General features: G+C 43.9%; 1 protein-coding gene across 1 annotated transcript; it reads left to right on the top strand.

Moving 5' to 3' along the window:
* The first annotated feature begins 4,066 nt into the window (after positions 1-4,066).
* LOC310698033 (uncharacterized protein) lies at positions 4,067-17,044 on the top strand. The gene is made up of 8 exons (XM_083484749.1): positions 4,067-5,002; positions 7,519-7,639; positions 8,995-9,179; positions 9,473-9,669; positions 10,480-10,627; positions 12,220-12,353; positions 13,231-16,473; positions 16,861-17,044. Exons 1-7 carry the CDS (start codon positions 4,945-4,947, stop codon positions 13,933-13,935), a joined length of 1,548 nt encoding a protein of 515 aa, XP_083340875.1. The 5' UTR covers positions 4,067-4,944; the 3' UTR covers positions 13,936-16,473; positions 16,861-17,044.
* The last annotated feature ends 4,316 nt before the right edge of the window (positions 17,045-21,360 follow it).

Here is a 21,360-nt window from a genome sequence, read left to right as displayed (position 1 = left end):
GTATGCAGTATAATACTTTAGCCAGTCACTTTATTTGTGCATCTGTGTACTGTATTCTAGGGACGCGGGTGGCACTGTGGGTTAAACCACAGAGCCTAGGACTTGCCGATCAGAAGGTCGGCGGTTCGAATCCCTGTGAGGGGGTGAACTCCCGTTGCTTGGTCCCTGCTCCTGCCAACCAAGCAGTTCAAAAACACATCAAAGTGAAAGTAGATAAATAGGTACCGCTCCAGCGGGAAGGTAAACGGCGTTTCCGTGCCCTGCTCTGGTTTGCCAGAAGTGGCTTAGTCATGCTGGCCACATGACCCGGAAGCTGTACGCCGGCTCCCTCGGCCAATAAAGCGAGATGAGTACCGCTACCCCAGAGTCTGTCATGACTGGACCTAATGATCAGGGGTCCCCTTTACCCTTTATACTGTATTCTAAACACTACTATAAAGTGATGTTCACAACAAGCAAACCCACACCACCTTAATCATCAGTACATTATTACCGTGCAACCAAAGGCAATTCAAAACAATTCCAAAATCCCAAATAAGCTAGTGTTGTACCCAAACACACCATTCACAATTTATTACTAATGCAAAGAGGAAAGGTGCCCCCTGAACTTGGGGTGGTGGTGGTAATGGAATGAGCCCTTTTTAAAGGGCTGTGATATTTGGCACGCCACCCACACTTTGTCATTGCAAGTGGGTAGGAGGGCTGAGACCAAGAAAGGTCTCCCTGAGGCCACATGGTTCCTAGAAGAAGGAGAGGCTTCCTGATTCACATCAGTTTTCTTTGTTCTACTTTTTCCATGGAAAGGAGCTAGGATCTGCAAGGAACTGAAACCTCATCCTTTGAACAGCGGACAATCTTACTCAGCTCTGCTTGGGCTTGTGAGATGCTGAGATGCACCTGTTTGCAGCCACAAGGATAAGGAATTAACTAATTAACTATTGACATTATTTAAAAAGCTGATTCTAACAATGCTGAATTGGATGTTATCCCTCTTTTCCTCCCAAAGAAGCCTAGGGTGCCAAACATCAATGGTAAAAACAATATTCAGCAATCAAATGCCTGAAACTCAATAATGAGGGTGATCAATGCGCTTCACCAGGATGGGCATTGCACAAACTTGGAGCCAGCACTGAGAAGGCCCTGTCATGGGTCAATGCCAACCAGCAGCCCTTAGTGGCGGCATCACCAATAAGACCTCACTTGCCAATTGTAGAGTCTGAAATGGTTGGTACACGTTTCAGCCACCTTTTTGTTGACATGGTCAAGATGGTTACGATTTGCTACTGCCCAGAGTTATTACAAGGTAGATTTGTAATTCTTGCAATCAATCAACAGAGCGAATGTTAGTTAAATAGTCCAGGGCAAAAGGGATAAATTAATGGAGGACAGCAGGACTGGAAGGAATACATATTGCCATAAAAAAATGGGGAGACCCTCTAAGAGTCTCACATCACCCAACTGCCCCACTGGGATGGGTGGGTGGAAGGAAGTATTCCCTTTCAGATAATTAGCTACTCATTCAAAATTGCATATACACAATTATGCTTTCAAGACTATTTGCACCTGCCAGTGTTTTGCAGTAGAGATACTGCTTCATTTGCAAATTGGTGCATGCTACATAGCTTCCTGCTGAAAGCCTGTAACTTTACATACGATAATTATCCCAGGTCTACTACTTTTTTGTCCCACTTTCATTGCGCTACTGTGCAAGAGTTCTGCAGCTAGCAAAATGGGGGTAGCATTTGGGAGCTATCACAGAATAACTAATAAAGCAGAACGATGTCAGCCCAGCCCAGTATAAATTCAGTATTACTGCATCAATGAGATGTTGCAGACTAAACCCTCAAAACCCCCACAATATTTTGGAGATGGCCTAAGGCAGTACTCCTGGCTCAATTAGCCCTGTGGGTTAAACCACAGTGCCCAGGGTTTGCTGATCAGAAGGTCAGTGGTTCGAATCCCCACGACGGGGTGAGCTCCCGTTGCTCAGTCCCAGCTCCTGCCAACCTAGCAGTTCGAAAGCATGTCAAAGTGCAAGTAGATAAATAGGTACCACTCCAGCGGAAAGGTAAACGGCATTTCCGTGTGCTGCTCTGGTTCGCCAGAAGCGGCTTAGTCATGCTGGCCACATGACCTGGAAGATGTACGCCAGCTCCCTCGGCCAGTAAAGCGAGATGGGTGCCGCAACTCCAGAGTCATCTGCAACTGTACCTGATGGTCAGGGGTCCCTTTACCCTTTACCTTTTATCAAAACTTCTAATAAAACTTTATTATTTAGTGATTTATTTATTTTACTATCGAATGTATAATAATATTTTGACTGTAAAAGTTTTGAAGGGTGAGATAGAAAGCCTTGGAGATGAAACTGACCGATGGTTCATCAAATAATATACTTTGCATCCAACTATATGTTTCAAGCCATCATACCACTCAAACCTATAGAACAGTTACATCTAAATTCCACACACACATCTATAAAATTGTGAGGCAATGATGGACCATCTAGGTTCCTTAAAATCTCTGTGGAAATCAGAGTTGAAGTATAATAGAGAGCCAACTGAGTGGCATAAACTTTGGGGGAAACAGTCATCTAAGTCCATATTTGTAAGGTTGAAAGAAAACCGCATAAAGATACTATCTTGGTGGTGTTGCACACCTCTCATATGCAATAAAAGAAACCCTCAATCAAACCCACTATATTGGAGAGGTTGCCCAGCACTTGGGAACTTACAACTACATGTGGTGGAACTGCATGGTGTTTCAAGGTTTTTGGAGTTTAATAATGGATGAAGTCTTACTACAAGTCAAGTGGTTCTCTGTGACCCCAGACTAGCATGGTTAAACTGAAGTTATAAATGGCTAATTGTTTAAAGAATTGTTAATCCTTGTTTTGGTGACCATCAGACAAATTTTGGCTCAAATTTGGAATACAGCTGCCAATGCACTTGTGGAAAAACTAAGCAACTTACAGACAACACACTAAGGACAATCCTGAGGAAACATAGTGCATTTTTATTCAACACATCAGAAACCATGACATGACAAAGACACATCCATTGACTCATGGTAATCGCTGGAGTAAATCCACTGAGACAATGAGCATCGTATTACCTATTGCATTCAATATTTACACATGATTTGTTAAACACCTGTATGTGAATATCTTATGTACATGGGCAAGCAGGGTGCAGGCAATAGGGAGTTATTTTGAGTTAGACCATTTGTCTGTGTTTACTACTGAAAATGCATAGACTATAAAAATAAGAGTGAAAACTGAAAGAGTGGCAGAGCAACACAGGAACAGTGGAAGCTGCCTCATATGGAGTCAGGCCATTGGGCCATCTAGCTCTGTATTGTCCACACTGACTGGCAGCAGCTGCCTGGGATTTTCAGACTGAACCTGGGGCCTTCTGCATGCAAGTCATGTGCCGCTACTACTGAGCTACAAACCTTCCCAATAAACAATGATCCATCCATTGTTGACAGCTGTAAGAAAGAAAGGAACTATCTAGGGTGTAAGAAGCAATGGGTAGGATGGGGAGGGGGGCTTTCTCAGCAGCTGCAGCCCAATTATGGACCACTCTGATCTGTGAACAGCAGTTGGCCCTCTCCCTCATTGTGTTTAGCTGGTCATTGAAGTCCTTTAATTATAGCAGGCTTTTATCATATAATGAGGGAATATGTTCATTACTTTTAATTAACACAGGAGTAGGGAGGAGGTTTGCTGATCTGTACCTGTTCATCATTATTCAAACTTTATTCAAAATTGTTCTTGTTTAATTAAATTTGAATGATCTCGGCCTGGTGTGGTGATTTGCAAAAATAATGTCACTGTTTTTGATTTTCCTGACAGTGGCAGTGATTACGTCTTACATATTGGATATGGTTATTTTCCCACTTCTTTCTTATTCCCTTTTTGCTATTTACAGTGCTGCTATTGTTCTTGGTTAAAGGTAAAGGTCCATTAGGTCCAGTCGTGACCAACTCTGAGGAGCCGGCCTACAGCTTCCGGGTCATGTGGCCAGCATGACTAAGCCGCTTCTGGTGAACCAGAGCAGCGCACGGAAACGCCGTTTACCTTCCCGCTGGAGTGGTACCTATTTATCTACTTGCACTTTGACCTGCTTTCGAACTGCTAGGTTGGCAGGAGCAGGGACCGAGCAACGGGAGCTCACCCTGTCATCACGGGGATTCGAACCACTGACCTGATCAGCAAGTTCTAGGCTCTGTGGTTTAACCCACAGCGCCACCCATTGTTCTTGGTTGCCCACCATCAAATAGCCATTGCCCCTGGGCACTTTAACTTTATAAGTTTTATTTGCTTGGGGTGGGAAACAGAACCATTTAAAATCACTGTCTTTGCTTGTGAATGGCACAGATCATCAGGAATACACACCCCCCATGGGAAAAACTAGCACCCAATCATCACCCTCACTCTCCCATTCCCTTTTTGCAGATGTGGATGACCACATACAGGTGAAAAGTTGGCAAGGGAAGTATTTGCGAGTGGGGATTTCAACCTGGATCTACCCAGCCCTAGTCCATCACTCTGTTTGTCTGCTTTTGCAAAAGGAGCTCTGTTTGTCACTGACTGCTGGGATTAAAAGGGGCAGGTATAAAGCTTCCTTTTTACTTTGAATCAGGTGGCTTGTTGTGACGTTTAGTATCCACAACATACTGGCTCCCAACCAGCATTCCACTCGCAGATCATGTGCACATAAACAAAAGGACTGTCCTTACGCACCCTTTTCCTGCTCCTCCCCCTGTTCAAAAAGAATTTGCTCGCTAATCCTTCACTTAAGTAATTGGTGTGCAATGAGAGAACTCAGTCTTAAGGTGTGGTAACTTCAGGAATTCATCCTTCCACATTTGTCCGATTCATATGATTCAAATGCATGGCCTGGAGACAGATGGAAGGAGAGCAGAGCCCGCCAGCCAGGAACCATGGCCGTTGCATTGTGGGCTGCATTTTTGTTCTTTATCGGTCATTCCTTCCAACTTGGTAAGTCTTTGATTCCTTAAGTTGGTGAAGAAAAGTTGACTAGCTGTTCTTGGCTCCTAGTGCCTGCACCAGGGATGGGGAACTTGGGGACTCCTCTGGAAGTTGTGGGACTCCACCTCCACCAGCTTCCCAGCTAGGATGAAAGATGATGGGAGTGGTAGCCCAACAACATCTGAATGGCCATAGCTGCGCCGACCCCCATTTCTGGCAAAGAAATAATGTGTCCTGAGGACCTTTTATCTATTTGTAGATAAAGGTCCTTCCAGGGTTTTGCGGGGGGCGGGGATATAAGCTGAGAAGGAAATCCTGTTTTCCAATAAATTCATGCATGCAAGCACAGGAATATGTTGCTTTGATAACATCAAGCAAAAACTGGCAAAAGGCAAAAGGTCAGCCTAGATGAAGTGATGCAATTAGGTAATTTTATGTTCTGGATTTAAGATAATTATGAGAGAGTAATGGAATATATGTGCATCAATTAATTTTAGATGACCATGTCTATTACTTATATCAAAGTGTCATAAGCAAGAACTATTGAGTTCTGGGGTCCTTATTCTACTGAGAGAACCGTGGGTGTCTGCCCCCAAAGCCCTAACCTGCCCACACACTGGTGAGGTGTTAATGAGGACGTATTAGTTCACATAGATCACAGGAACCTCGTTTGATTTGTGCAGCATTCTAGATCATTGTGATTACCAGGACCCAGAATTACAAGGCATTAGGAAGTTGTGCTATATATGCAGGCATTTCTGAGTATTGCAACACAAATTCTGACCTTGGATAAGTCAAGGAAGTGTCCTGCCCTATCATTGGTTTAAGCTGATGGCTGTCAACTGAAATGATCAGCTGATATTTCCTCAAAGGAGAGGGTAAGGCAGGGGTCAGCAAACTTTTTCAGCAGGGGGGCGGTCCACTGTCCCTCAGACCTTGTGGGGGGCTGGACTATATTTTGAGGGGGGGAAATGAATGAATTTGTATGCCCCACAAATAACCCAGAGATGCATTTTAAATAAAAGGGCACATTCTACTCATGTAAAAACACACCGATTCCCGGACCGTCTGCGGGCTGGATTAAGAAGCCGATTGGGCCAGATCCGGCCCCTGGCCCTTAGTTTGCCTACCCATGGCGTAAGGGAAGGGCTAGGGGGTGTCTTCCTGAAAAGGCAGTCTACCTGTAAATTGTGGAGCTAGAGGTGGCCAGGAAGGAGGGCGGCAGAAAAGAAAGCAGTTCTACTTAGTACGGAGGCAGCCACAGTCAGAGGTGAAATGTGTCAGGAAATTGGAGAATCAGGTCAATGCAAAGAAAAGTTGAAAGCATCAGGATACCTTTAGCTAACTGAGGATTCCCTCTGTTCCAATCTCCCAATCTCCCAAAACTGGTTTCCTCAAGCCCCTATACTTTCAGACCCCATTCCTTCAGGTGAATTCATATGCATTTAGGAAATGTTACCTTCAGGTACACAGAAAAAACTCTGCACTGTTGCTTTAAGAGCCACCTAACCTGTAGAACTGGATTTTTAGAGCTCCACCAGGAAGCTGCGCAGAGCTTTGCTTAATAAAGCTGTTACTTTAACCATCGGCTGTGTGGAGCAACCACCACCACTACCACCACCACTATTATTATTATTATTATTATTCATTTGTCCCCCACCAGTCACTCTGGGCGGCTTCCAGCATATGTCAAAACATAGTAAACCTTAAACCTTAAAAAAGCTTGCCTATACAGGACTGCATTCAGATGTCTCCTAACAGATATCTGTTCAACAGACAATACACAGCATACATCTGCAGCCTGTATAACGGGTGGGGAATTGGCCCATTTGGGTGGGGCTGCCCACTTGTAACTCATCTGACATCCGGTGATTCAAAGTTCCTCTGCAGTCCTGCTACTTATTTGGTAGATTTTTGAAGAAGATCTTCTGCATTCTGGTATTGAGTTCAAGCCAGATCTGCAAACCACAGGGTGGGCGAGATGCTAGATTCAGTTTGCATTTAAAGGTGACCTTACCCAATCTGCTCTTTCTAAAACACAGCCATGATTCAAAATTCACACTTCTGTGAATTTTGCAACACAGTTCTCCGGCCAAGTTATCGGTACAAAAATGTGTATGTTTCGGTAAAATTAGCAAATGCAACTTACAAACATGCATCGTATTAGAGAAAATAGCATTGTAATCACGTTATGTTAGGCTACATTGCCTAGAAGAATGCTAATGAATTTTCATGAGGCCTTTTTTTAAAAAAGAAGCAAAATGCAAATTGCTATAGAAATGTGGAGAACTTAACTAAATACTGGGGGGGGGGAGATGAGAAATGGAGAGAAGCCAAAACCCATCCCAACCATCTCATTCTGCATCTGGGCCAGGCTTGAATCCAGCCTTTCCCATCCCCTGAATTCTAATTAAATACAGTATTCATCAGGATCTATCTTTTTCAGGTGAAAGTAGGATATTTGGAGAGCTCTTTCCTTCCAGAGTTCTTGATTTGTTCACTTCCCCCTTCTCATTCATTCTAAGGAATCCTGCTTCCTCCACAAAACGTGACACTAACTTCGGAGAACTTCTACACTTTCTTGACATGGCACCAGTCTCCAAACTCGACCAACAGCACTCAGTATGAGGTGGAGAAAAGTAATGGGTATGCTGACATTTTCTTTTCCAAGAACTACCTCTTTTGAACTTATACTGAACCAGACAATCAGTCCACCTAGCAAAGCATTGTCAACACTGAGGGTCAAACTTGCCAAGAAGTTAACTGCGTGAGTGTAACTAATGTTCCTGGTTTTTGTTATTTGTGCAGCAGTTGTAGGACTGTGGAATGATGGGGAGGGTAAGTTTCATTCTCTCCACCCACACTCCCAGTGCCACAGTACTGACCAAAATCGCCGCTTGAAGATTATTTAGATTTCAAGGAAGGTCTCCATGGGTGTTAAGAGCAGTTTCCCTTGATGTGTTTTCTGGGGGTGGGGGTGGTGCATAGGTGACAAAGGAAAGGGGCTTTTCAGTTGTGGCTCCCCCATCTGTGCCACTCTCTTTTCAGAGGCCTTCAGGTAAAAACATACTTTTCCTTTCAGGCTTTTGATTGGACTACAGTGATGTTGCTTGCTTTTAGCTAGGTTGCCAATGTTTTCTGCTGCTCTTATTTCTTGTTGCTCCTTGTCCATTTTTTTTTTTATGAATAACATATGTTTTCATGTAAATGTGTTTTTTCTACAATGTGTTTTAGTTGTTTATGCTTATGTTGCAAGCCTTTTGGATGCCTTTGTGCGTAGCAAGAAATGACCATGTTCAATAAATAACAACAACAGGGGGTAAATCAGTGCTCCAGGTATGGAGGTACACCATTGGCTCCATCCTGGCCACAGTCTTCCTGAAAGCAGTATCATTTTGATCATGACTGAAATCATGAACGAGAGATTAACTTTCAGGGAAAGCCCTGGCCCAAGCCATGTTGCCGCTAGAGGCAAAACCCCAGATGGCAACCCCTGTGACCTAGCCCTCAGCACCTTCTGGTGGCCAGCACTTGGCCCTGCCGGGTGCTCACTGTTGCTGGGTGCTTGCTCTTTGCTGCTCCTCAACCCCACCGCTGGCACACTCATGGATGGTAGCAGCAAACCTATACTTATACCTGGGCTGCCCCAAAGAGGGCAAGCAAGAAGAAGGGGTGAGCAGAGGATCCTGCCACAGCCTCCAATAAGCCTGCCACTGCAGCTGCCAGAGTTGAGGAGCAGGAGGCAGCAAACACCCAGCAGAGGGTAGCACTCTACAGCAGCTTTGGGGGCAGCAGCTCCACCTGCGAGGTGGAAGGCATGATGGTGTGGGGGTAGGAGGTGCAGCCCCCGAACGAGCCTCTTGCTTGTCTTGCCACTTTGGGCAGTGGTGACTCTTCCTCCTCTCAGGGTGCTGCCCTTCACAGACAGGCTGGTTGTGGGTAGGTGGAACAAATGCTAAGACAAGAGATGTCATGGTACTATTGCATCTTCTGCTTCTAAGTAACAGATCTTATCCTGACTGGATCAAAGAGCCGTCCTGCAGAAGAAGGAATCTCAGAGGAAACCTAAGCTGCCAGCTTCATCTGCCAGATTTGCTCAAGTTTTACCGAGCCAGGGTGAGAGCCCAGGATGGAGGCAGGTTGTCAGAATGGGCCTATTCGGATTGCCTGCAGCCATACAAAGACAGTAAGGAAACTTTTTCTGTTGAAGACTTGAATTGGGTTAGGTGACCATGCGTGTACTACTTTGCAGAAGAAAGGCAGATCCTTCTGAAGGGATGTCCTGTCCATCTCTGGTTTAAAACATAATATAAACATGGATTTAATGTAGCACATCGTCTAGCCCTGACATTCAGAAGAAAGCGCAGAGATTAAAAGTGCTGACCATGGTGAGATTTGAGTTGCTTGTTCTGCCTGGCGCACTGAAAGGTGAAAAGGAACCCGCCAAATGTATCTCCTTCTTTTCCTCTCTCTTCACAGCTGTTGTTGGCCCCCTCATTCTCTCTCTGGCTGCTGCAGATCGTAATGTTACGGTATCCGTCTCTATGCCCCAGATCCTACTGGAGGAAAATGACTCATTGGATTTCACATCCCTTCTAAAGATCCAGATCATCCTCAGTAGTGAAGGGGGAGATTTCCAGGATGTAATGTTGTGTGAAGAACTGAACAGCTGTTGGGTTTGTTGTTGTTGAACAAGACTCTCCCTTTCCTTGATCCCCATTTCCTTGAACCAGGCAGATTGTATTGAATGGGTTCACACAGGGGTGGAGAACCTCAGGGCCAGAGGCTGAAGGCATCCTTCCTTGGCCCTTGAAACTCTGTCCTGGCCACCCTACTCATTGTCCTTGCTTCGCATGCCAAGTGTTTTTGCCTGGCTGGAATGTTTCCCTTAACATCGATAATATTTCTTGCTTGCCTAGATGGAAGATAGTAGAAACTAGCCTATTTTACAAAAGGGGAAGTTGTGTTTGTTGGTCCACCCACTTTTGCCCTGGCCCCACCCAGCACGGGCATATGGCCCAGAAAGTGCTACAATTCTGAATTGTTTAATGGTTAATCCATCTTTGCAGGGGCCTCTGGGAATTGTAGCTGTGAGAGGAATAGGTGGTGTCCTAGTTTTCTTTCTTTCCTTTTTGTAGAGGCTAGATTTGGACCAGGGATTTCCTGATCCACAACTCAGTTTCTTAGCCATTAGGCCACAGCAGAAATATCTAATTGTGGTTTTCACTGACCTTCCTCAACATGAATGACCACCAGATCCAATTGGAGTACTGCTCCCACCATCCCTGGCAACTGGCAATGTTGGCTGAGGCTGATGGGAGTTGTAGTCCAACATCTGGAGAGTATTAAGTTGGAGAAAACCTGTTTGCCTACAGCCTTATCGAAAGGCTTCCAGTTTAAAAACTGACCTTAAAAGTGACGCTAGCCTTTTGTTGTTTCTAAGAGCATGGAACTGCTTTGACACCCTATGTGTCTTCTTTCCCAAGATGGATAGCAAACAAAGAAGAATAAATGTAACAAAACACACCTTTAAGAATGTGAAGCCAAATACCAATTATTGCGTCAAAGCAAAAGTTGCCAACCAGCCAACCAAGGAAGCTGTGCGGTGTATTAAAACGCCAGCTAGCTCAACAGGTAAGAGACAAAGAGGCTTCACCCCCACTCACTTTGGACTGGCGTAATCTACGTAATCTTTGCTGTGTTTGTGTACCACCCCAATATCTCAATGTGCGAGAGACTCTAGGGGTGCCTGTGCTTACCCAGGGTTCAGTTTCCTAGGAATAAAGGACAGCAGAGACTGTGCTGTCTTTAGAAGATGTGGTTTTATGTGGCGGCTAACAGATTGAGGTTGAATCCTGACAAGACAGAAGTACTGTTTTTGGGGGACAGGAGACGAGCAGGTGTGGAGGACTCCCTGGTCCTGAATGGGGTAACTGTGCCCCTGAAGGACCAGGTGTGCAGCCTGGGAGTCATTTTGGACTCACAGCTGTCCATGGAGGCGCAGGTCAATTCTGTGTCCAGGGCAGCTGTTTACCAGCTCCATCTGGTATGCAGGCTGAGACCCTATCTGCCTACGGACTGTCTCGCCAGAGTGGTGCATGCTCTAGTTATCTCTCACTTGAATTACTGCAATGTGCTCTATGTGGGGCTACCTTTGAAGGTGACCCAGAAACTACAACTAATCCAGAATGCGGCAGCTAGACTGGTGACTGGGAGTGGCCACTGAGACCACATAACCCCAGTCTTGAAAGATCTACATTGGCTCCCAGTACATTTCCAAGAACAATTCAAAGTGTTGGTGCTGACCTTTAAAGCCCTAAACGGCCTTGGTCCAGTATACCTGAAGCAGCATCTCCACCCCCATCATTCTGCCTGGACACTGAGGTCCAGCGCCAAGGGCCTTCTGGTGGTTCCCTCGCCTCGAGAAGCCAAGTTACAGGGAACCAGGCAGAGGGCCTTCTTGGTAGTGGCACCCAACCTGTGGAACGCCTTCCCACCTGATGTCAAAGAGAAGAACAACTACCAGACTTTTAGAAGACATTTGAAGGCAACCCTCTTCAGGGAAGCTTTTAATATTTAACAGACCATTGTATTTTAATATTTGTTGGAAGCTGCCCAAAGTGGCTGGGGAAACCCACCCAGATGGGTGGGGTATAAATTATTATTATTATTATTATTGTTAATAATAATAATAATAATAATAATAATAATAATAGTTTTGGCTTTGTGCGCAATCCCTGGAACATAATCCCTGCGTAAGTTGAGAGTCACCTGTATACTGAAAATATAAAAGTGGGATGGCTGTCTCCTCCACTCCTCTAAATATGGACTAAATTAAGATTTCAATATCAAGGCCGTCAGGATTAGCTATGCAAAGGTTAAACTGCAATGGACCTACTTATTCCCCGGGATAAGCCCTCATTCACAATCCTGATACAATGGTACTTCGGTTTACAAACTTAATCCGTTCCGGAACTCCGTTCTTAAACTGAGGTGTGCTTTCCCTAATGAGGCCTCCCACTGCCGGTGCCCTTCCACCATTTGGATTCCATTCTTAGACTGAGGTAAAGTTCGCAAACTGGGACACTACTTTCAGTTTTGCGGAGTTTGTAAACTGAATCGTTCATAAACAGGACTGTTCTTAAACCGAGGTACCACTGTAGAATAGAATGATGTTAATTGAAGAAAGGTTATTTTTTCTCCCAACTTTTCTTACCCCATTTCAGGTGACTACTGGACCCTTTCTGTTATAGTGTTGGCCTCTGTTTTTGGACTCATCCTGTTGAGCGGGGTTGGAAAGACTTTCCTTAAGCAGTACATGCAACTGAGCACCTCAGAAATGGATCTACCCAAATCCTTGGTGAGTAGCAGTTGTTTGCTTCAGCTTGGCACAAATATCAACAGATCTGCATCCTTTTTTGATAGAATGTATGCTTTGAGTCAACTCTCTTGTGGACACATACAGCTGCGGTTGTTGTTGTTGTTGACAGGGACCCAAGGCAGTTTACAGATAAAAATAAGAACAGCTAAAAACATAGAAAAAATAACAATTAAAAACAATTAAACGTGTGTGTGTGTGTGTGTGTGTGTAGAAGCTGTCAGTTCCCCCAAGCCTGTTGGAACAGGCTATTATTCTTACCTGTATCGTCCTTGGACATCAGTGTTTTGTATACCCTACAATTTTAAACCAGTTGCCACCTGTGAAAGTCTCAATCTACATTTGCAGCAAAGTGAGTTGGTAGTGAGGAGAAGAATCCTGAAGTGATAGGATGAACTGTGTCATTTCAGACTGCAGGTGGAAGAAATTGCAATCTTGAATGCTCCCCTCTGGTGGGTGGGGGGAATCCCCTTGCAAGAAGACCTCTAGCATAGCCAGAAGGAAGCTGGAATAGAAGCTTTTTCACTGATTCTTTTATTAATAGGCAATGTTTAAAAAATAATGGGGGAACCTTAATATTGTGGAGCAGCAGATTGGAAAAAAACAGAACAAGCAGTGTGCCATGCATGGGAAGGCTTGGACAAATAAGAGAGCCTTCACCTGGCACCTGAGCAACTGGAGAGAGTATTCCACAAATGAGAGAAGCCCCTCTCTATCTAGTCACCACCTGTCTTGCCTTTGAAGAGAAGGACCTCTGATGGACCTATTTCTGTCCATGAAATTTTATGCGGTAGCATACTGCCCTGTTGAATTTCTTCCTGGTTTACATAGGCACAACAATCTGTTCATTTGTCCACAGGTTTTTCTGAACAGGAATTCATCTGCTCTGATACCTGCACTTCACTTGGAAGCTGATTCCGTAGTTTTCATCTCAACTACTGTGCAGCTGCCCTTGGAAGACGGTCTGCCAACAGAGCAGGAAAACCCCCAGTTCCAACTGATTCCAGGCAGTTTAGGTGCTCAGGGATCAAGTGACTATTGTCCAAATGGTTTTGATAAGGGCAATGAGGACCCCTCTTGCTTGTCAGTTGCTGTTGTAGACTCCCTCTCATCAGGAGGGCTGGTGAGGGAAGATTATTCAGCTGATGAGGACTACAGAAGTGCTCTGGAGCTCTTGGAATCTTCGCCATCACCAGGAGGATTTCATTTTGGTGGCTTGGAGAAAGTCTCTTGGGAATGCAGAACTAGCTATAAAAGTGGCCAAGTGAGATGGCTGCCTTCATCTGGGGCTGATATTCCCCTCAGCTCTTTGAGGTTGCAGGCTCATCTAGACACACAAGGCCTTGTGTACAGTCCAGGACCTTTTGATCTAGTGAAAAGCTGCAATACCTACCCAGAGGCCCCAGCCAAGCAGGTCGCTGAGTTACAGGTGTACCGGGATCAGAGCAGTTTCTTAGAAGATGCGGAGTTTTGTAGCAGCTCCAGCCTGGAAGCCAAAGACACAATGGCAATGAGTTTCCCTGGCTATGAACTTCACCCACCCATCCTTTTCTGTGGACCATAGTTTTTTGATGTGTCAAATAAGCAACTGGGAAATGAAGAAACCCCAGCTGCTGTCTCACCTGGCAGGAGAAGGTGGGAGCTGAAGAAGAAAGAGAGAGGTCTGTCCTGACGGGTCTTCAAAAGGGTTACTGGCCTCTCTTTCCCTCCCACTATATCCCACTATATTTTGCTTCCTGGCATGCACAGTTCCACCCTCCTCCAGCTCGCCACCTCACCCTGATCCCTGGCAACTGATGCCTGAAATGGCTGTTTCACTCTGCCTAATGGTAGGGCAGGCACCGAGGATGGCGAGACAGCAATCTGACTCATGAACCTAGCTAATCCAAATGTAGCCATGTAACTGGAGTGCACAAAGGAGAGCCAGAAAATTGTAAGAAGGAGTAATGGTAGAACTCCTCCTTCTCATGTGCCTCATGTGCACTCAGCATCTTCCCAGTTCCCATATCAATGTTATAGAAACAGGGGTTCGCTTTTACAGCTGAAGTCCCACTCAAGGGGCTCAGAGTTCCCCAAGGTCTGTTCTCAGAAAAATAAAAGGAGACAACAACCAAGTACTGTAAAGGTAAAGCAAGGTTGGCTGCTAAGCCTGATCCTTATTGAATGGTTGGAACAGAGATTCCCCCTCCTCCAACAGGAAGAAGAGCCGCAAACAACGTGGGTAGCAAGTTCTAAAACTTCAGAAAGTGTCCCATCCTCTTTACAGAAAGACCACCCAGAAACGTAATAGAAATGTAATAAAAAGGGGTTGTTCTGTGAAATCGGGAGCATGCATGGATTACATGCTTTCCAACTTGTCTATCATGATATTTTATAAATTGCTTGTCTCCCTCTGCCATTCATACTTTGGACACATTAACCATTCCTGTAGATATTGCAACCATCCCTGTCTCCTTTTCTTTCTTAGCCTATTCTTCTTGCACTGACTCAGATCTCTCCCCTTTTATACACAAAATACCTCCATTTGGCAGGTTTCACCTTCTTCTGGCAAGTATCAAACCTGCCAGTTGCCCATCAGCAGTACATTTAGGAGTTCCTCACTACATAGGTGGCTGCTGGGGTCTGATATGGAACAAACTTGGCTCCTCCATTCCCCTTTTGGCTCACTATAACATTTTGACATGAGTATCATTCATAAAACACATTATTCGTTCGTAAAAACATCTTATTTTCTAAGAGGAAGGTTATAAATTGATTCTTTCTGGGTGGCATGTGCATTCCATTTACAGCAGATACTCTTCCTGGTTGATGCTTGATGGAAGGCGCTGGCAGCTCAACAACGGAGTGTTCATTATGTATCTGCACTGTTCTGCAAGGTGCCTGCTGTTGCAAAGAAGAAGCTAGCAAGGAGGGCAAAGGCACAGGTTCCTAAGGAAAAACATGTTTTTTAAAAAGAGTAGCATCTTGGTGGCCATGCTTGTGAACTCCTGTTACCTTGAAACAGTTCCTGTGACATTAGTACAATAATGCTTCCAACTTTGCTAGAATGCACCTAGGTATTCCACTTACCTGAAACAGGAAATTTCCACCATGCTTGGACCTTACCAGAGTTCCACTTTTGTGCAGTCCTGGTCTATTCCTTGCAGTTGTACATAGGAGGGTGTCTCCGGACTGTGTCTCTTGTGGGAGGGATTCAAATTGTGCAATTAAAGTAGATAAAAGTGCTCTGCCGTCCTTGGCCTGAAGGCATCAATAATGATGCGAGTGGGGGAATTAACTCTCAAGGATGCACAGACATAAAGTGGCTACAATATTTGCCCAATGCATTTTGAACACACTTATTCAGCGGCCCTGCATGTAAGAACAATGAACATACCTTATTGAAACATTTAAACAATATGCAAATATTGTTGAAACTAATATTATTAAAGCAGACCCTTTGTAAATATATGCCGGTTGGCTATATTCTTCCAAATATCAGAGGCACTATGCCGCTCACTGAGGAGAGTGTTGTGTGCTCAGGCCTCGCTTGCACAACGCTCTCCTCAGCGACTGGTGTTTAGTGAAGGAAAACTAAGCCTCCCTTGACTGGGCCAAGGCCCACCTCATCTATCATTCGTTTTCCAGAGTTCAGTCAAATGCCTTTACAAAGGCTTTAATTGGCTAGATAACAACATTACAGTGGTACCTCGGGTTAAGTACTTAATTCGTTCCGGAGGTCCGTACTTAAACTGAAACTGTTCTTAACCTGAAGCACCACTTTAGCTAATGGGGCCTCCCGCTGCCACTGCTCCACCGCTGCACAATTTCTGTTCTCATCCTGAAGCAAAGTTCTTAACCCGAGGTAATATTTCTGGGTTGGCGGGGTATGTAACCTGAAGCATATATAACCTGAAGCATATGTAACCTGAGGTACCACTATATAACATTGAGAGTAGTGAGGATTTTGAAGGATGCTTGGTTTTCAGTTCTTATATTGCTTTTAAAAAGTGCAGATTAGGTAAATTTGCCTTTAAATGAGAAACTGGATCAAATTTCTTCCCCATCCCTACTCATCACTGACCCTTTGGGTCTTCTGATTCAACATACAGTGGTACCTTGGGTTTGTGAGATTGGGAAACAATGAAAGCATACAGAAAGGACGTGCCTCAAACTCAGCCTTGAGAGCTAGACATGTATACAAGATAACACAGTCGCGTATGCCAGAAAGGGAGAGCCAAAGGGTGGTGCCCACACTGAGAAGGGAGTAAATATGAATAGAGTAGATTGAACAATGTATTAGAAATGTGTTAAACTCTGATAGGTAGATTGTAAGCCAAGCCTCCAAAAGAGGGGCGGCAGTAAGGGATAAAACTACGGTGCTGAAACCAGATCGGGGCTCTTCGTATCCACGGGTACGGAGGGTCCGCTTTTGCAAACGCGCTAATAAAAGGGTTACCCTTATATTGAAGTCCTTTGTCAGTTTCTATCCACGGACAACTTCCCACAGGTTACAAACTTAATTCGTTCTGGATGTCCGTTCTTAACCCGAAACCGTTCTTAACCTGAGGCACGCTTTCGCTAATGGGGCCTCCCGCTGGCGCGCAATTTCCATTCTCATCCTGGAGCAAAGTTCGCAACCCGAGGTACTACTTCCTGGTTAGCGGAGTTTGTAACCCGAAGTGTTTGTAACCTGAAGCGTTTGTAACCCGAGGTACCACTGTATAATGATAACAGCAAAGCATCTTCCCATTATTTTTCTCCTCCTACAACATGATGGGAGTCTGAGGAGCTACCAGGTGTGGCATGAGATTTTATGCCAGCAGCACCTTTTAGGTGTCGTAATGGCAGACCCTCCAAACGTCCCTGTTTTTCAGGGACAGTCCTGGATTTACAGAAGCTGTTTCTGTTTCTGATTTGATCCCAGAATGTTCTGCTTTTTCTTAGGATGTCCCTGTTTTCATCAGAGGGTATGGAGTTATGCAACCCCCAGCCCAAGGAGATAAGTAACTATACAACCTTTATAAGGCATCTGAAGGCACCATAGTATAGGGAAGTTTTTTTAGAATGCTTAATGTTTTTTTAAATGTTTTTGTATATGTTGGAAGCTGCCCAGAGTGGCTGGGGCAACCCAGTCAGATGAGCTGGACATAAGTTGTTGTTGTTGATGATGATGATGGTGAATAGGACGTCCCTATTTTCATCAGAGAAATGTTGGAGGGTATGTAATGGTGCCATAGGGAGGGAGCTGCCTTTTCCCAGTTCAGATTATCTGCCCATGTAGTCCGATCTTGTTTACTCTCTCAGGCTGGGCAGAGTAAACAAGGTTATTCACTACTCTTTGGCTGATCTGTGGCTTTATTTAAGCAAACGATGCTTGTTTATTTTGGATGGGCCTCATGGCCTTAGATAGCTTCAACGCTGACACCAAACTCTACATACATTAAGCATAATAGAAACATCGCCACCCGACCCCACCCATCTTCCCTCCCCCCACTCCCCCTTTCTTTTTCCTTTCTTTCCTTTTTTTTTCTTCTCCCCCTAATGCCTCAACAAATGAAATGGATTTGTAAAAATGTTACATGGAAAAAAAATACGAGGCATTACACTTACTTCTGTAAAACAAGAAAATCCTTAATAAAATATTAGGAAAATAATAATAATAAAAGAAAAGAACTCAGCCAGAGCAATGGAGGGGAAATATATGCTTGGAACATGTCTTAATTTATGTATTTTTATATTTCCCACACCTTCAACACTGATCTTCCCAGGGCAGCTAACTGAATAGGGGGAAAATGAATGTATAATTTAAAAGTAGTAGTAGTAGTATTAGAGCATAGAATGAATACAGGAAATTAAAATCACAAACTGAAGCAGGAACAGCCTATGGTAATAGATAGAAAAAAATATTTACAGGAGCAGGTCCTAAAGGGCTGGAGAAACTGGTTGTTTCATGACTGGATTACTGCAATGAGCTCTATGTCGGTCTTCTGTCACATTTGGTCTGGAAGTTGCAGTTGGTTCAGAATGCAGCAGAACAACAGGAGGCCTTGTCAGATTATAACACCTGTGCTCTGCAACAGGTTACTGATTTTCAATGGGGTCAAGTTCAGGGTGTTGCTATTAGCATATAAAGCCATTGACAACTTGGGATCAGTTTACCACTCAACCAGTTCTATCGGTGGAACTGGCACGACTAAAGCTGCCACACAATACCCATTCTGCATTTGTAAGAATTTGATTGTTTAGTACGGCAGCACATGCACTTTAGAGCTCCCTTCCTATTTACATCAAGCAGGAGCCTTCGCTGTGGTCTTTTCAGAGCCTGCTAAAAATAAATCAATTATGTTTTAGACAAACCTACCCAGAAGCTTAGAAAGCAGAGGTGGTTTTAATCTGTTTAAGTATATTAACTTTTGTATGTTTTAAAGTAGGGTTGTGATGTTTTTTTTTTATTTCAATTGCTTAAAATTTTTGTAAATCACTTTGAGTTTTATGTTGTTGTTTTTTTACAGTCAAGCAGTGTATCCATTTTATGAAATAAATAAAAATAAATAAATAAAACACAAATGCATTTTAACTGTAAACACCCAGCATCTTAACTGTAAGGAGGTCTCTCGGTTTACCTTTTTAGGGAGGGCATTCCATACAGCAGTAGGGAGGGATGGATGCATGCATAAATTGCAGTTTTTCTCCGTTGCTCATTTCCCCAGCCTTAAGTTTAGTATTCCACATTTTTGGATCAGGTTGTTTTATTTTTAAAGTCTGTTGTGTATTGAGTCAAAGGATTTTATATCTGTATTATTATTGTCTGTATTTGCCTTAGGGTAAAGTAACTGCCTTTTGGTTTCAGAGGGTACAGCTACTATTGGTTCATTTAAGCTGCTGTATTTGGATCCTCTGTCTTATTGGTTTCCTCCAAAAGGCAGGACTGTGATTGCCTGATATTGTTCCCTCCAAAATGTATCCTTTCTAGCTAGTCCCCTGTCCCTATAAATGTAGCTTTCCCCTCCTCAGGCTTCAGTCTTGTTTGCCTTAATAAAGAAGTGTTACTAGAGAACTGCCTCCTGCATATTATGTCAAGAGAGCTGAAATCACAAACCCCACGTCACAACAAAGTCCTCATGAAATTTGTCAGCATTTCGCTGTAAATTTCTCCTGTTGAGTACACCATTTTGCAAGCAATTTCCCCTCCCCCATGTAATACATTTCATATTATTCTCATGGATGCATGGCAAGGCTGCCATATTTCATTGACACAGCTGGAATATGGCAGTTGGAATCAGTGTGTCTGGGCACCTGAAGTCTAGATTTTGTCAAAAATCCTTAAAAATGGTTTCAAAAACTGGGCAAAAAAAAAAAAAAGCTCAACAACTGTTGTGTCCGGATTTTCACTTTTTGAAATATGGCAACCCTATTTATGATATTTTTAAAATGCACACTTACCCCAATCTACACATTATTTGGTTGCAGAACTGCACTGTAAAAATTAGAGTACAAATTTAGAAGCTTGGTTGTGTTTGGGTTCACATATCATTTCAGACCATAAAGAAGGCTGATCACCGAAGAATTGATGCTTTTGAATTATGGTGTTGGAAGAGACTCTTGAGAGTCCCATGGACAGCAAGAAGATCAAACCTATCTATTCATAAGGGAATCTGCCCTGAGTGCTCACTGGAAGGACAGATCGTGAAGCTGAGGCTCCAATACTTTGGCCACCTCATGAGAAGAGAAGACTCCCTGGAAAATACCCTGATGTTGGGAAAGATGGAGGGCACAAGGAGAAGAGGACGACAGAGGATGAGATAGTTGGACAGTGTTCTTGATGCTACCAGCATGAGTTTGACCAAACTGGGAGACAGTGGAAGACAGGAGTGCCTGGCGTGCTCTGGTCCAGGGGGTCACGAAGAGTCGAACACGACTAAACGACTAAACAACAACAACAACAATCATTTCAGAAAGTGTGAATTAGGTAGGTTCGCATGAAAAGCCTAACTGAATTTCTGTGGTCCAAATTGGTATGTGTGCATGTGTATTTGCAGGTGTAATTTTCTGCAACATGCCATTGATGCAAGAATAGTGCATTGCTGGCGGATTTATATTGGACCAGTCACAAGTTATTCTAAAGCGCAACGAAAGCAGGACAAGAAATAAATGTGAACATCTGCGGTGTAAAAAGTTGCAGGGTTTCCTCAGGAAGCTACAGGATATGGGCTGATCGAAAACAAAGCAGTATATCCACATCGAAGTTTCTGCAGGCACAAACAGTATTGAAAGCAGAATCACGTATAACCACCCCAGTACCATCAAGAGCACAAATAATCATAAACGCATAATAATAATAATAATAATAATAATAATAATAATAATAATAAAGTGTGCCTGGAAGTGGGAGTCCTATATAAATCATCATAAATAGAAGCTACGCTTATGAATCTTTCAGGGCTCCTTTGATACCCTTCTATTGCCTTGAGCCAGCCAGAGTGGTAGGATCACGTCAATAATTTTTCATCTGATGGCAACAGACAGCCAGTAAATAGAAGCAAATTGAATACAGGACAGGAATATATGTAGTTAGGACAAGCTGCCTAAAGCAATGACGGGCACTCCAGGCCAAGATGGATGACTGTTCTGACTCATCTGTCTTCTCTCATCCCTCTCACGGGATGTGCTGCGGAAGGGAAAATGAACCTGTCAAGGTTAGGGGTGAAAAACGAGTTTTGTAGCAGCTGATGTGACTCCTCTGGAAAGATGCATGCGGACTCTTTGTCCAGTTTCCAGCAGCCGGAAGAGCCACATGATAATGGCTCAGTTGTGGAGCCAGCAAGAAACACAATAGCAGAAAGTGGCAGAGGCAGCCACAAGCAAGAATGCTGTTGGAGCTTTGGTGTCTTTGGTGTCTAGCATAGCAATCACTAGTTTATTGCACATCCATCCTGATTTGCTTGCATAAAACTTGTGTGGAGATTAGATTGCATCTGAACTCCGTTGAGCATTTGTTCCAATTTGT

Source organism: Podarcis liolepis (genome assembly GCF_965112155.1).
Source record: "Podarcis liolepis genome assembly, chromosome: Z".
Classification (NCBI taxonomy): domain Eukaryota; kingdom Metazoa; phylum Chordata; class Lepidosauria; order Squamata; family Lacertidae; genus Podarcis; species Podarcis liolepis.
This window is presented reverse-complemented; position numbering and strand designations above follow the sequence as displayed.